Here is a 15531-nt window from a genome sequence, read left to right as displayed (position 1 = left end):
TAGCGGTCCTACACCAATTAAAAAACACATGTTCTCTTTGAATGTTTTTCATTTCAAGATTGCCCCTGAAATATTTGGCAATTACAAAACATCTAAAGAATGATTGCTTGTACCCCAACAAATAGCTTTCCTTACTGGCGGCGGCGTGGCAGAGTGGTCGTCTCACAACACAGAGGTTGTGGGTTCGATCCCATGCCATTGTGACCACGTCGAAGTATCCTTGAGCAAGATACCGAACCCCCAGTTGCTCTTGATGCTGCGTCATCAGTAGGTGAAAGAGTAGTCGAATGTAAAGTGCTTTGAAGGCCTTGCAAGGTGGAAACTAGGGGTGTGAATTGCTTAGTACCTGATAAGATAAGATCCACTGATTGTCACAGCCATCTAAGTGGGGCGAAATTTGTTCTCCGCATTTGACCCATCCCCTGAGGGAGCGGTGAGCAGCAGCAGCGCCGCGCTCGGGAATCATGTGGTGATCTAACCTCCCAATTCCAACCCTTAATGCTGAGTGTCAAGCAGAGTGGCAATCTGTCCCATTTTTATAGTCTTTGGTATGACCCGGCCGGGAATCGAACCCACGACCTCCCAGTCTCAGGGCGGACACTCTAACCACTCGGCCACTGAGCTGGTGATGATTCGATTCGTATCACAATTCATAGGTCACGATTCGATTCGATACCGATTAATCCCGATGAGAATCTATAAATTGATTATTGCGCTAATTTTTTTTTTTACTCAAATATAGAAAATACTAATCAATAAACTTCTACATGTACACTGTAAGATTTGTATGAAAATGTATTTATTTATCTGAAAATTCAGGCTTATAACTGAGCAACTGCATTTAACAAACAGGTTGCAGTCTGTTTCATGTTTGAACAGCACTAAAATAAAATATTAAGGCTTAATGTTACTTTAATATAACATTCTTCCATGCTTAATGTGTGAATCCAAACCCTAAGTAAGATGTTTTGTTGAATATTCCCATAAAAAATCGATTCGAGAATTGCGCGCTGTAATATCGCGATATATTGCTGAATCGATTTTTTTTTTCTAACACCCCTAGTGGAAACGCATCTAAATGAGGTACCATTTACCGTAAAACAAGCAGACAGAAACTTTTACAGTAGATTTATTCCATGTAGGCAATTTACCTTTCAGTGAGTGTGACATTGGAATAATTACATTGCCCCTCATATTTTTTATTTTATTAATTTGTTTGATTCATAATAAAGATTGTTTATTTATCAAGGATTTTTTCCACATTCTACTGTACTGTTTCTCTCACATCACTTCATAGCTGAAATATAAACAGATCTCAGTGTGAAGTAGTTCTATACCACTTCAAACGACAACAATAGCTCTGGTCTGCATGAAAAAGAAATAAGTAATTGTGCAAGGCTGCAAGCAAAGTAGCCAGCAACATTTTAATCAAAATATCTCATTTGTTTTTCCTCTATATGCCCATATGTTTTATGTAATTGGACGTGTGTGTTTTTAAACGAGTACAATATAATATAATAATTATTGTCAAAGCAAAGCTGAAAAAATGTTCACATGCCATTAGCCGTAATTGAAACCAAGAATACTTGCGTACTAAAATATGCCTAAAGCTACCAACTGAACCTCAGAAAGTCTAGGATCCATGTAACAAAGCTACTGTCTACGAGAAAAAGTGTTTCCTAAACCAAAAACTACAAATATCCTTGTAAAAAAGTGAGATGAAATCGACCTCTTTGAGTGGTCTAGTACATACAGTACGTTCTATAAATCCCTTGGCAGGTCTAGTATTGTTGGAACCTAACTAAAAAAAAAAAATTAAATTAAAAAAAAACAACAACATAGTTTAGTGTAAAATAAAAACTGGAGCATATGGTGCAAAGTGTCTTCTGTGTGAAAAACTGATCTTGTAAATATTGATTTCATTTTTTGATGCAGACCAGCGTAATCAGTGTCTTGTTAAATGAATACCTTTCTGGCAGTTTCAATCAAAACTAAGCGTTATCTTTTTAAAGGGAAAAGTTTTGTTCTTGTGCTTGATAATGTGACCAGAAAGTGTATATTAACAGTATAAATATTTAATAATTTCTATTTTTTTTTTTATAAGATCAATGACCTTTTGTTTTAGGTACGCTGTATTCAATGAAGACGGCTCTCTGGCTGAGCTGAAAGGTTTTGAAGTGAAGAGAAGAGGGGAGCTGCAACTTATTAAAATCTTCCAGTCTTCCGTGTTTGAAGCTTTCCTCAAAGGTACCACCCTGGAGGAGGTCTACGCTTCTGTCGCCAAAGTGGCTGACTATTGGCTGGATGTGCTGTACAGCAAGGTAAAATCATCTTGGCACTTGTTTAAAGGGGAAGTCAACCCCCTCAAAATTTCTTGACAAGATGTTCTATGTAGCCCCACTAGCCTAAATACGGTTTTCTTGGTTAATATTGCGTTATTGGAATATGAGTTAAGCAGCAAAATCCAGCCGTTTTATATCAATATCAGAAGGCGGCCATTTTGCCACTTGCTGTCGAGTGAAAATGGCATCACAGTTGATCGGGTAACAACCTATCACAGCTCAGCTTCAGAAAACAGGTGAGCTGTGATTGGTTGTTGCCTGAGCCCTGACTAACTGTGATGTCATCTTAAGTTGACAGCATGTGGCAAAATGGCCGCCCCCTGAGATGGATAAACACGGCTATTTTTTGCTGCATAACTCAGATTCCACACATGTAGTATTTATCATAATGTCAGGTTTAGACTAGTGAGGTCATATATAACATATTATTGTCAAGAAATGTTCAAGGTTGACTTCCCCTTTAACTCATTCACTGCCATTGACGGCTATAAATGTCAAAAATTCATTTGAACTATTTCTATTAGTTATTAGCTATTTTTCCCCACTTTTGTCAACAAGAGTATGAAAACCTAGAATTTTTTTTTTACTGTACATTTAGAACTTCTTAATTAATCGCATGACTTCAATAGTTAACTCAAGATTGATCACAAATTTTATATCTGTTCTAAATGTACAATAAAAACAATTCTAGGTTTTCATACTCTTGTTAACAAATGTAGAAAAAAATGTTAAACTAATAGAAATAGTTAAAAGGATTTTTTGACGTTTATAACCGTCAATGGCAGTAAATGAGTTAAATAAAACCTTATGTTGAGAGCGTTATTTCATTGGTCTTCCAGGCTGCCAACATGCCGGATGCTGAGCTGTTTGACCTGGTATCAGAGAATCGCTCCATGTCTAAAAAGTTGGAGGACTACGGAGAGCAAAAGTCCACTTCCATCAGCACAGCGAAGAGACTGGCAGAGTTCCTGGGAGACCAAATGGTGAAAGATGCCGGCCTTAGCTGTCGTTACGTCATCTCACGAAAACCAGAAGGATCTCCTGTCACCGAGAGGTGGGGCAGCGCTTCATGGAGCTCATCAGTGCTGTATTTTTTATGGTAGGCTGAAAAAACTAATTAAGACTTCCCCGGTTCCTTCATGTCTCCCTCGTCAGAGCTATTCCTTTGGCCATCTTCCAAGCTGAGCCAAGTGTGACTAAACATTTTCTGCGTAAATGGTTGAAGATGCCCAGCCTGCATGACTTTGACATCCGCACAGTAAGGATTTCGGAAAAAAAATAACTTGCAATTTATGGATTTTTTTTTAGGGGGCCATGTTTTGCATCAGATTTTCTTTCTTGTTCTCGTCACAGATCCTTGATTGGAATTACTACATTGAGAGGCTAGGGAGCGCAATCCAGAAAATTATCACCATTCCTGCCGCTCTTCAACAGGTACTTTTGAAAAACAAACCTACCACGAGTGATTAGTCAAAGCTAGTCATTTGAAAATGTATTTATTTTGGCTGCATCGTACCAGAATTTTTAATACTTAGGTAACGGCCAAGGGTTTTGATTATGATGTGGTTTGAACTTGTTTTGATGTTCAGGTGAAGAATCCAGTCCCTCGAGTCAGACATCCCGACTGGCTTCACAAGAAACTTCTTGAGAAAAATGATATCTACAAGCAAAAGAAAATCAGCGAGCTGTTCACCAGCGAAGGCAAGAAAAAGGTAGGTTGGGCAAGGAATCATTAAGGATCATTTCATTCATGATTCATAAATTTAACCCAGATTTCAATCAGGAAATTAGGGTTGTTCGATACCACCAAATACTAATACCACTAGTGGTAAAATGGCAGATCATTTTAAAGAATAACTTGTATATCCCAATACGTTTATAGCATTTTTGTTTAAAATTGAATGAAATTAATGTCAATTTTCAATTCTTATTTCTAATTTCTCATTCCTGATAGTAAAAGTACACGAGACGCGAGTGCTGATATTTTAACTCTTTCACGTTATCCAGTGCCAGCCGATTTTGAGCATTTTAACTCATCTTTCAATTCAAACAGAATATTGTGTGCTGTCACTACATAAACAAGGTGCATACCAAATGAAAGATCGTGTTACATTCCTTCATTAGAAAAAACGTATGTTTGTCAACTGTGGCTGCCACTTTAAGATCGCGCTCATACTCGCACGCGCACCATGAATGAGCCTGATACAGATGCTGCAGTTATGCTTTGGGCCAGAGGTGGCAGTCGTGAGTAAAAAAAAAAAAAAAAAAAAGTGACAAACTGCACAAAGATCCTTTAAAATTATCTATTGTTTTTAACAAAAATACTAGTGGTATTGGTGACTGTCCGTATTGGTATCGGTCTGAAAAAAAGTGGTATCGAACATCCTGACTTAACAGTAAAATTACATTTAAAACACATCAACATTTAACATTGAATCATGAACTTTTCCAAAGTTTACAGCCAGCCTGTATTGCATCGTTTCAAGTCCCTCTATTATTATTATTATTATACCTGATTTTTCTTCAGGTGGCTCAACAGCTCCTGGAGGGCCAAGCCGTTCCCGATTTGGAGGACTTTGGGATGCCGGCCAAGCCTCTGCAGCCGGCCATCCTCATCAGCACCAAGAGGAAGAGAGCTTCTCAGGGTGAGGACAGCCAGGTGGAGTCTCAGGATCTGGAGCTTACCCAATCGTGGAGAGAGGTTTTGGGGCCGCCGCCACCAATGGGCAAGACCAAGGTAGGCAACCGGTTAAGATGTCATGTGAAATGCGATCCATCCAGATGAAACTTGCTTTGATATTAGCGTAAAATGACTCCTTTCAAATCTGTATTCCTGCAGGAGGAGCGTCTTGTGTGGTTGCGTTACCATAAGAAAAAGTGGGAGCTGCAGATGAGGCAGAGGAAGGAGAGAAAGAAAAAGAGAAGACTGTTGGATGGAGAAGCCCAGCCTGTAGGTGGAGGAGTGATCAGGGATGGCCCCACCACAGGCCTAGGAAGTTTCCTCCGCAAAACGGCTCGCAGCATCCTGGACATGCCCTGGCAAATTGTACAGGTGGATATAAATGACCTCAGCAGCACCACCCTCATTTTATATCCCACTCTCTTTATCCATGGAGTAAAAGGATGATTTAAGTAATGCGTCTGATACTTGCAGATTGCAGAAACCAGCCACCCCGGTCTTTACAGGTTATGGGCTGTGATTGGAAATGACCTCCACTGCATGAAGCTCAACATTCCTCGCATCTTCTATGTCAACCAAAAAGTCCCAAAGCAGGAGGAGGGGTTAACATACAAAAAGGTAATCAGCGAGCAAACCGTTTTTTTTTAATTATTGTTTTGTTTTAAGCAATTTGTTTGTGTTGCATTAGGTGAATCGCATGCTCCCTCGCTCCAACATGGTGTACTACCTCTACGAGTACTGTGTGCCTGAGGACATGTACCAGGAGCACATTAACCAGATCAACGCTGACCTCTCGGCCCCAGACATTGAAGGGGTCTATGAAACACAGGTAGCATACAAACACCACTGATAACTTTAGTCACAATAATAAACATACTGTATATTGCACATATGTGATGGCTGAGGCCTTTTATACATATGTTGTTCTACACCTTCAACTTTATTATTATTGGGCGATGGCGAGCTCAGTGTGTTGAGCACCCGCACCATGTGATACCCCGGTTCTATTTCACGAACTGTGCGGTTCTTTCCTGCAGGTCATTCCCTCTCTCTCTCCTCCATTTCCTGTCAATTCTTCAGCTGTCCTATCAATTAAAAGGCAAAGATCCCCCCTCCAAAAAAAACTTTATCATCATTGTGCTATTTTATTCCTCACACTTTTTTAAAATTATTTTATTCCTTACACTTTTTTTTAACACGTTCCATAAAATTCACGCCAGGTGTGCTCGAATTTTTCACATTCCAAAAATTCTCAGTTTCCCCTATAGTTTAATATTTTTCAACCAAAAATTCACCATTCATTCAGCAATACACATTTACATTTGAAATTAAAAACTTTCGGATAATTCAGTTCACCTTTTAAAGGGTTTTTCACATTTTTCAGAGTAATTTTCACTTCTTTTTTCCCCAAAAAATTGTATACAGTAATTCTACATTATTCACCTCTATTTCTACATTCATTCACTGAATCACACAATTCCAATTTTAACACACTCCAAAAATTCTTGCTATTCAGGGCTTTGTCATTTCAATTTTTTTTTAAATAAAATCTAAAAATTGCATTTTTCTTCTCCTATAATTTCTACACTTTTTTGACTCAGTCAAACCATTCCAACTTTAAATTGTTTATCTTATTCCAATGACTTTTTTCTTCTTCAAAATTAAAGCAAAAAATGCTTTTATTTTTATTATTTTTCTTTAATTTTTATCTTTTGATCGGTTAATACTGTTTCAACTTTAAATTGTTTAGTTTTATCCCAACAGCTCATTTTTTCAAAATTACAAAATGAAAAGCCAAAATTTAGATTTTTTTTTTTTTGTTTTTCTTCCCTTAATTCAAACCATTCCAACTTGAACATGTTCAACTCATTTCAAGTCATTGTGTATCATTCCATATCATTCAATATACAGTACAGGCCAATAGTTTAAACACACATCATTCAATGTGACAATTGCTTTATTCTCATTACTATTTACATTGTAGATTCTCACTGAAGGCATCAATCCTAAAAATGAACACGTGGAGTTATGTACTTAACAAAAAAAAAGGTGAAATAACTGAAAACATGTTTTGGATTCTAGTTTCTTCAAAATAGCTACCCTTTGCTTTGATTACTGCTTTGCATTCTCACCTCTGGGAACTCCTTCAATACTGTTGGAAAACCATTTCAGGTGACTACTCATGCTCAAAAGAGTGTGCAAAAAAATGATCACAGCTAAGTGTGACCACTTTGAAGAAACTAGAATATAAAACATGTTTTCAGTAATTTCACCTTTTTTTTTAAGTACATAACTCCACGTGTGTTCATTCATAGTTTTTTTTGCCTTCAGTGAGAATCTACAATGTAAATAGTCATGAAAATGCATTGCATGAGAGGGTGTGTCCAAACTTTTGGCCTGTACTGTAATTCCACATAGTTCAGTATCATTCCAAATAATTCCACCATTTTTCATTCAGCCTTCACAATTTCTCCAGAAATTGCATTCTCTAGTTAAATTAATACTCTTGTCTGTCACTGTTGTGCAGGTGTGTCTAATGCAGCCACCTTTAAATAAATGTCACCATGAAATGATAAAACAATTGCGCATTTTGATTTCTTTCAGGTGCCGCTGCTGTTTCGTGCACTAGTGCAACTCGGATGTGTGTGTATGGTTAATAAGCGCATTGGGAGGGATCTGGCCGGCAGGGAGGCAGACACTTTTGATCTGGAGAATCTGGATATGAGGTCTCTGGCCCAGTTCAGCTACCTGGAGCCAGGTATGAGCACGATATCAGCATACTGTGCTTGTGTGATTTACAATTGATTGTCCAACAAAGTCTGTTCATGTTCTATTTGTCGTGGGTTTTTTTTCTTCCAGGGAGTGTTCGCCACATGTATTTTTACCATCACAGTCAAGGTCACAAGGCCCTGTTTGGCCTTTTCATACCTTCTCAGCGCAAAGCCAACATCTTTGTTCTGGACACTGTAAGAAATATGCACTGCTATGTTTTTTTTGCTACCATCTCTTCAGTTGTACTGTAAAAGTGTTGTAAAGTTTATACATGACTGCCTTGTATTCAAGAGTGCGTTCGGCCCCTGTCTTTTTCTTTCCTCAGGTGCGAAGCAACCAGATGCCAAACCTCGGTAACGTCTACACTGCTGAGCGCACTGCCCTGTTGGAAAAAACGACAGAGGACCTTTTGCCTCCAGAAAAACACAATTTTGAGGTTCGGGCTGAAAATGACGTGAAGGCTATCTACCGTGCACTGCAACGCACACTTCTGAGCTACAAGGTAAGAATTTTTTTTTTAATCCACTGATATGATATATTACGACTTATGTTAGGAGTCTTCTAATGTGCTTTTATTTGCTTTGTTTAGGAGGAGCGGCGGGGGCCGACCCTCATCGCAGTGCAATCCAACTGGGAGTTGCGACGACTGGCTTCAGGCATGCCAGTTCTGGACGAATTCCCGGTCGTGCCAGTGCATGTTATTGATGAGATCAATTACAATGTGCTGGACTGGCAGCGGCATGGTGCCCGGCGCATGATCCGCCACTATCTCAACCTGGACAGCTATCTTTCACAGGCTTTTGACATGGCTCGGTAGGTCTCATATGCACTGGAAATGCTACATCCGTACTTCTTGGGGCTCAAAAGTCATACGTCGGCGATTGCATATTATTAGTGTTGTTGTTTTTTTTTTAAAAAGACTTGAAAGCTCCTATTCATATGAGCAGAGGGGCCAAATCCAGGTCCAGAAAGTAAAAATCCTGCCACAATTTGGCTTTAGCCTCAACTGCTAGTTAGCTAGCTCCCACGGTGCTCGTTTACCTGCTAGGGAGCTAGCTAGCTATAGCATTTTTTTAATGTATATTGTAATATGTAATAAGCTGTCTGTATGGTTAACAGTAAACATCAATAATAATAATAAGCAACATTTGAATGACCTCGCCATACCATGTGTGCTAGCTATAGCTAGCTAGCACACATGGTGCTTGTTTACCTTCTAGGGAGCTAGAAGCACTAGGGGCTAAAGCCAAACTGCGGCAGGGTTTTTACTTTCTGGAACTGGCTTTACCAACTCTGCATATGAGCTGTCCTTTGATTTACAGCCGTCACTATTAATTGTATTCTACTGTATAGTCAAACACACTATTTGTCCTATATGTATTGTGTAGTCCACTACATTACAATTCAATGGATTTTCACATAATGACGAAGTCGATGCCCTGCGATGTTACTTTAAGTCGTACTCTGATGATGTTGCTTTTGTGCAGATTTTTTTTACAATGATGAAATCTGAAAATCTGTCCGTCTTCTCTCCCCATTTCAGGTATTACCACTTACCTGTGGGAAACTTACCCCAGGATGTGTCCATTTTTGGTTCTGACTTGTTCCTTGCAAGACATCTGCGGAAACACAACCACCTGCTCTGGCTATCTCCTACCGCAAGGCCCGATCTCGGGGGAAAAGAGGCTGATGACAGCCGTCTGGTTATGGAAAGTGATGACCGGGGCTCTGTTGAGATCAATGCCCAAGGATGCTACTCCACAGGTACTTCAACACATGGATAAACCAGGACCACAAGGGACCACAATGTCTTCTTGACATAAATCGCAAATACTCATTTCCAAATGTTCCATCTTGCAGTGTGTGTGGAGCTCGACCTGCAGAGCTTGGCCGTAAACACCATCCTCCAGTCGCAGCATGTCAATGACATGGAGGGAGGATCCAGTCTGGGGGTCAGCTTCGATGTGATCCAACAGGCGTCTTTGGAGGACATGATGTCTGGAAACCAAGGAGCTAGCTCACTAGCTAGCTATGACGAGACCGCCCTCTGCTCCAACACCTTTAGGTAAACATTTAAAACACATGCACTCTTTTTATTTTTGCTCGCTGCTCCAATAATTTGTTTTGCATGAGCAGGATCTTGAAGAGCATGGTGGTGGGCTGGGTGCGAGAGATCACACAGTACCACAACGTGTATGCAGACAACCAGGTGATGCACTTCTACCGCTGGCTGCACTCTCCCAGCTCGCTGCTCTACGATCCCGCTCTGCACCGCACCTTGCACAACATGATGAAGAAGGTCTTTCTGCAGTGAGTGATGCACTTTTTATTACTTGCATGTACTACATGGTTTAAATGTATGGAGGACCAAAACTGCCAACATAAAAAATAAATAATTAAAAGTTGAAAATAAAAACAGATATAAAAGATATAATTGAAAAATTAAATTTAAAAAAATTGATATAATTGGAAATAAAAACAGAAAACTTATATAGAGTAAAAAAATAATAATAAAATAAAAAAAATAAGTATAAAAATCAAAAATGCAAAAATAAATATAATTAAATATCAATCAATAAATATGCTTTGGGTTGGACTATTCGTCGTTGCAAATTGCCTTTCGACAGGGGAGGGTTCTCTCACTCACATCAAGCAGGTCGGCTAACAAGGAAGTATCAACGACTTGCATGGAGAACTCCAGCAATGGATGACCAACTTGTCCAGTGTCACCAGAACTTGCGACCTGAATGTCAAGTTGCGCGATAACTTCACACAAGTTCCTGTTAGGTCCATTGATTTGTATGCGTGAATTCTCAGCTCTTGCTGTGGCACGGGCAGCGTCTGCAGCATGAAATAAATAAATATGAGAACAGTGCATTTGTATTTGATTGATATTTAATTTTATTTATATATTTATTTTTGTATTTATTTCCACTTTAATTTTTATATTTTAATTTTTGAATATCTTTTCATTTTTGTATTTATTTTTACATTTTATGTATTCATTTTTTTATATAGTTTTTGACGTTTTTCACTTCCGTTTATATATATTTTTTTAACTCATTTGCTCCCAAAAAACTTATAAATCTGTTCTATTTTAAATATGACCATGCTCCCAAAGACGTATTTATACGGTTTTTATGGTGTTGTTTTTTTGCTAGAGCACACAGAAGGCTACCTCTGAACTGAAGAGAATGCTTGAAGCAATGATACTGATTACAAAAACAGCCAGCAGGTGTCAGGAGAGTATAAGAGATCAACCAGGGCCACATTTCAAAAAGCTCTTTCCCCCACTGTTTTTAACTGATTTGTGAATAATTATGCATCTGAGCTATATTCTAATGCTAATTGCTGCATAACGAAAACAGATAAAATATACTTTTTTTCCTGATAATAGAAGAGAGTCTAACCTTTCTTTTGGTAGGTTCCATGTTTTTATAGCAATAGCACACAATATTCTGTGGGCCTTGCAAAATCAGTCGAAATCCAGTAAAACAGCCGGGAGCGAAGGGGGTTGCTTCAGTGAAAATGGCTGTGAGTGAATGAGTTTACTTTTTTTTTTACATTTATTTATTTTTGGCATTTTTGGTCCCCCATATAAATATGCAAGTGTTTTTTTCTTTTCTTTTTTTACAAGCTGATCTCAACACTACTACATATTGTGCTGAAAGGTTAATTACAGAGTTCAAGCGTCTCGGCTCCACTGTGGTGTACGGAAATTTCAACAGGATCATCTTGTGCACTAAAAAGCGGCGGATAGACGATGCCATTGGATATATGGAATACATCACAAATAGGTTTGATATTTGTCATCTTTAAACCATACCTTTGAGAATGAATATGAATTCTTGCATCATCCTTATGGGTCAACGTCTCATTGTATTTATTATATCAAATGCATGGACGCATGCATTGTAACCAATTACAGACTGTCTAACTGTTTTGCAGCATACATTCCAGAGAAATCTTCCACTCTTTGTCCATCTCCTTCTCCCGATGTTGGGAGTTTCTACTGTGGATGGATCCGGCTAACAATGGCGGCGTGAAAGGCAAACTTCCATCCAGTGTCTTGTATAGCGAGGTCATTCAAATGTTGCTTATTATTATTATTATTGATGTTTACTGTTAACCATACAGACAGCTCATTGCCACTCTGGATGGATGTTTCTTAGGAAGGAGTCAAAGCAAAGAAAAACACGGAAGGAGATGAAGATGGCAGTGAGGATGAAGAGGATGAAGCGAACGCTCAGGAAGATGAGGAAGATACGGGGACGGATGAGGTGGAGGACTTGATTGAGAGCAACTGGAATATCATGCAGTATCTACCGCAAAGTGCCTCCTGCCAGAACTACTTCCTCATGATGGTGTCGGGTGAGTTCATAATCAAAGTACAGTGGGTGTTATTTTCAAATTCGCATAGTCACAGATTTGTTCTTAGAAAATGTATCCTCTGGTATTTGTACCATAAATGGAGAGTTATTACATTAGTAAATTCCACATTTTTTATAGAGCTCTTTGAATGTTCGAGTCTGCCTACTTTTGTGAGCAGTGAAATTTTACATTCTAAAAGAGGCTCTCGTCAGCCATGCAATATTTGTAGTACATAATTCATACGCCACTTCTCATCCCTCTACTTTCTCCTCAGCTTATATTGCAGCAGTGTATCAAAGCATGAAAGAAGAGTTGAGACGCAACGCACCTGGTGCAACGCCAATCAAGAGACGAGGCTCCAGCCAGATTTCCCAGCAGGCAGTAGGGGATTTGAACGCTCTTCCCGGTAAAATAATCTTTGCTGAAAAACAATGCCAAATGTCATAATGTGACCTTATATTTCGATCCTGCACATTTGAAATCTCTCCTTTAGGAATGATCTCGTTCTCCCAGGAGTACGTGTCCGGCGAGTTGACACAGAACATTTTTACTATTACGCAAAAAATCCAAAAAAAGGTGACTGGTACCAGGAATGTGACCCAGCCCTCGGAAATGTTCCCGGTCTTGCCAGGCTCCCACTTGCCACTTAACAACCCAGCTCTGGAGTTTGTCAAATATGTCTGTCAGGTAAATGCGAGGAAAGAGAAATTTGACCTCAATGTTTAAATCGGCTAATTTGTTTTCTCCATCATTTGTTGTTTCTTCAGGTGCTCTCACTAGATGCCAACATTGTAAACCAGGTGAACAAGCTTAAGAGGGACCTTCTGCGCCTTGTGGATGTGGGGGAGTTCTCGGACGAAGCTAATTTTCGCGACCCCTGCAACTCATACGTACTGCCCGAAGTCATATGCTACAACTGTAATTTCTGCCGTGACCTCGACCTCTGCAAAGACCCGTCTGTGGCACAGGTAAGCCAGCAGAGGCTATGAGGTGCCGGGAGCGACATCATTCAGGATTAACTCTCACACTTAGCACTCAAAGTGTGTGTGAAAGTGTTTGACAAGTTCGTGACAGCAAATCCTGAATTATATGTGTGGGAGTGTTTGAATATTGTGTATGAGTGTGTGTGTGAAAGCTTTTGACAAGTTAGTTTAAAAGAGTTTGACTAGTGTGTGTGAAGGCGTTTGAGTAGTAAGTGTGAGTGAAAGTGTTTGCTAGTGTAAAAATGTGCACTAGTCGGGGGGCTTTCACGCGCACTAGTCGGGGGGCTTTCACGCGCACTAGTCGGGACGCGCACTAGTCGGGATGCGCACTAGTCGGGATGCGCACTAGTCGGGGGGCTTTCACGCGCACTAGTTGGGGGGCTTTCACGCGCACTAGTCGAGGGCTTTCACGCGCACTAGTCGAGGGCTTTCACGCGCACTAGTCGGGACGCGCACTAGTCGGGACGCGCACTAGTCGGGGGGCTTTCACGCGCACTAGTCGGGATGCGCACTAGTCGGGGGGCTTTCACGCGCACTAGTCGGGGGGCTTTCACGCGCACTAGTCGGGACGCGCACTAGTCGGGACGCGCACTAGTCGGGACGCGCACTAGTCGGGGGGGCTTTCACGCGCACTAGTCGGGACGCGCACTAGTCGGGACGCGCACTAGTCGGGATGCGCACTAGTCGGGGGGCTTTCACGCGCACTAGTCGGGATGCGCACTAGTCGGGGGGCTTTCACGCGCACTAGTCGGGATGCGCACTAGTCGGGGGGCTTTCACGCTCACTAGTCAGGGGGCTTTCACGCGCACTAGTCGGGGGCCTTTCACGCGCACTAGTCGGGACGCGCACTAGTCGGGATGCGCACTAGTCGGGGGGCTTTCACGCGCACTAGTCGGGACGCGCACTAGTCGGGACGCGCACTAGTCGGGATGCGCACTAGTCGGGGGGCTTTCACGCGCACTAGTCGGGACGCGCACTTGTCGGGATGCGCACTAGTTGGGGGGCTTTCACGCGAACTAGTCAGGATGCGCACTAGTCGGGGGGCTTTCACGCGCACTAGTCGGGATGCGCACTAGTCGGGGGGCTTTCACGCGCACTAGTCGGGATGCGCACTAGTCGGGGGGCTTTCACGCGCACTAGTCGGGGGGCTTTCACGCTCACTAGTCGGAGGGCTTTCACGCGCACTAGTCGGGGGGCTTTCACGCGCACTAGTCGGGACGCGCACTAGTCGGGATGCGCACTAGTCGGGGGGCTTTCACGCGCACTAGTTGGGGGGCTTTCACGCGCACTAGTGGGGGGCTTTCACGCGCACTAGTCGAGGGCTTTCACGCGCACTAGTCGAGGGCTTTCACGCGCACTAGTAGAGGGCTTTCACGCGCACTAGTCGGGACGCGCACTAGTCGGGACGCGCACTAGTCGGGACGCGCACTAGTCGGGATGCGCACTAGTCGGGGGGCTTTCACGCGCACTAGTCGGGATGCACACTAGTCGGGGGGCTTTCACGCGCACTAGTCGGGGGGCTTTCACGCGCACTAGTCGGGGGGCTTTCACGCGCACTAGTCGGGACGCGCACTAGTCGGGACGCGCACTAGTCGGGGGGGCTTTCACGCGCACTAGTCGGGACGCGCACTAGTCGGGACGCGCACTAGTCGGGATGCGCACTAGTCGGGGGGCTTTCACGCGCACTAGTCGGGATGCGCACTAGTCGGGGGGCTTTCACGCGCACTAGTCGGGATGCGCACTAGTCGGGGGGCTTTCACGCTCACTAGTCAGGGGGCTTTCACGCGCACTAGTCGGGGGCCTTTCACGCGCACTAGTCGGGACGCGCACTAGTCGGGATGCGCACTAGTCGGGGGGCTTTCACGCGCACTAGTCGGGATGCGCACTAGTCGGGGGGCTTTCACGCGCACTAGTCGGGACGCGCACTAGTCGGGATGCGCACTAGTCGGGGGGCTTTCACGCGCACTAGTCGGGATGCGCACTAGTCGGGGGGCTTTCACGCGCACTAGTCGGGATGCGCACTAGTCGGGGGGCTTTCACGCGCACTAGTCGGGATGCGCACTAGTCGGGGGGGCTTTCACGCGCACTAGTCGGGGGGCTTTCACGCGCACTAGTCGAGGGCTTTCACGCCCACTAGTCGGGGGGCTTTCACGCGCACTAGTCGGGGGGCTTTCACGCGCACTAGTCGGGGGGCTTTCACGCGCACTAGTCGGGGGCTTTTACGGGCACTAGTCGGGGGCTTTCACGCGCACTAGTCGAGGGGGCTTTCACGCGCACTAGTTGGGGGGCTTTCACGCACACTGGTCAGAACGCGCACTAGTCGGGGGGCTTTCACACGCACTGAGTTAGTACTAAGTGTGAGAGTTAATCCTGAATTGTCCCT

At 42.7% G+C, this 15531-nt stretch overlaps 1 protein-coding gene across 1 annotated transcript in view; it reads left to right on the top strand.

The window, feature by feature from the left end:
* The window catches only part of pole (polymerase (DNA directed), epsilon), a 28444-nt gene that overhangs the window by 9431 nt on the left and 3482 nt on the right, over positions 1–15531 (top strand). The window contains exons 24-45 of the mRNA XM_077562563.1: positions 2126–2321; positions 3182–3396; positions 3498–3600; positions 3696–3776; positions 3932–4054; positions 4870–5079; positions 5182–5394; positions 5497–5640; positions 5711–5851; positions 7627–7780; positions 7882–7988; positions 8120–8296; positions 8384–8607; positions 9338–9558; positions 9655–9859; positions 9931–10104; positions 11466–11591; positions 11743–11875; positions 11967–12165; positions 12440–12571; positions 12659–12852; positions 12933–13133. Of these exons, the coding sequence (XP_077418689.1) occupies positions 2126–2321; positions 3182–3396; positions 3498–3600; positions 3696–3776; positions 3932–4054; positions 4870–5079; positions 5182–5394; positions 5497–5640; positions 5711–5851; positions 7627–7780; positions 7882–7988; positions 8120–8296; positions 8384–8607; positions 9338–9558; positions 9655–9859; positions 9931–10104; positions 11466–11591; positions 11743–11875; positions 11967–12165; positions 12440–12571; positions 12659–12852; positions 12933–13133 (3673 nt within the window). The remainder of the gene's footprint in view (positions 1–2125; positions 2322–3181; positions 3397–3497; positions 3601–3695; positions 3777–3931; positions 4055–4869; positions 5080–5181; positions 5395–5496; positions 5641–5710; positions 5852–7626; positions 7781–7881; positions 7989–8119; positions 8297–8383; positions 8608–9337; positions 9559–9654; positions 9860–9930; positions 10105–11465; positions 11592–11742; positions 11876–11966; positions 12166–12439; positions 12572–12658; positions 12853–12932; positions 13134–15531) is intronic.

Source organism: Vanacampus margaritifer, chromosome 3, assembly GCF_051991255.1.
Source record: "Vanacampus margaritifer isolate UIUO_Vmar chromosome 3, RoL_Vmar_1.0, whole genome shotgun sequence".
Taxonomy (NCBI): Eukaryota; Metazoa; Chordata; class Actinopteri; order Syngnathiformes; family Syngnathidae; genus Vanacampus; species Vanacampus margaritifer.
Note: the sequence above shows the minus strand (reverse complement) of the source record. Positions and strands in the feature narration are given on the sequence as shown.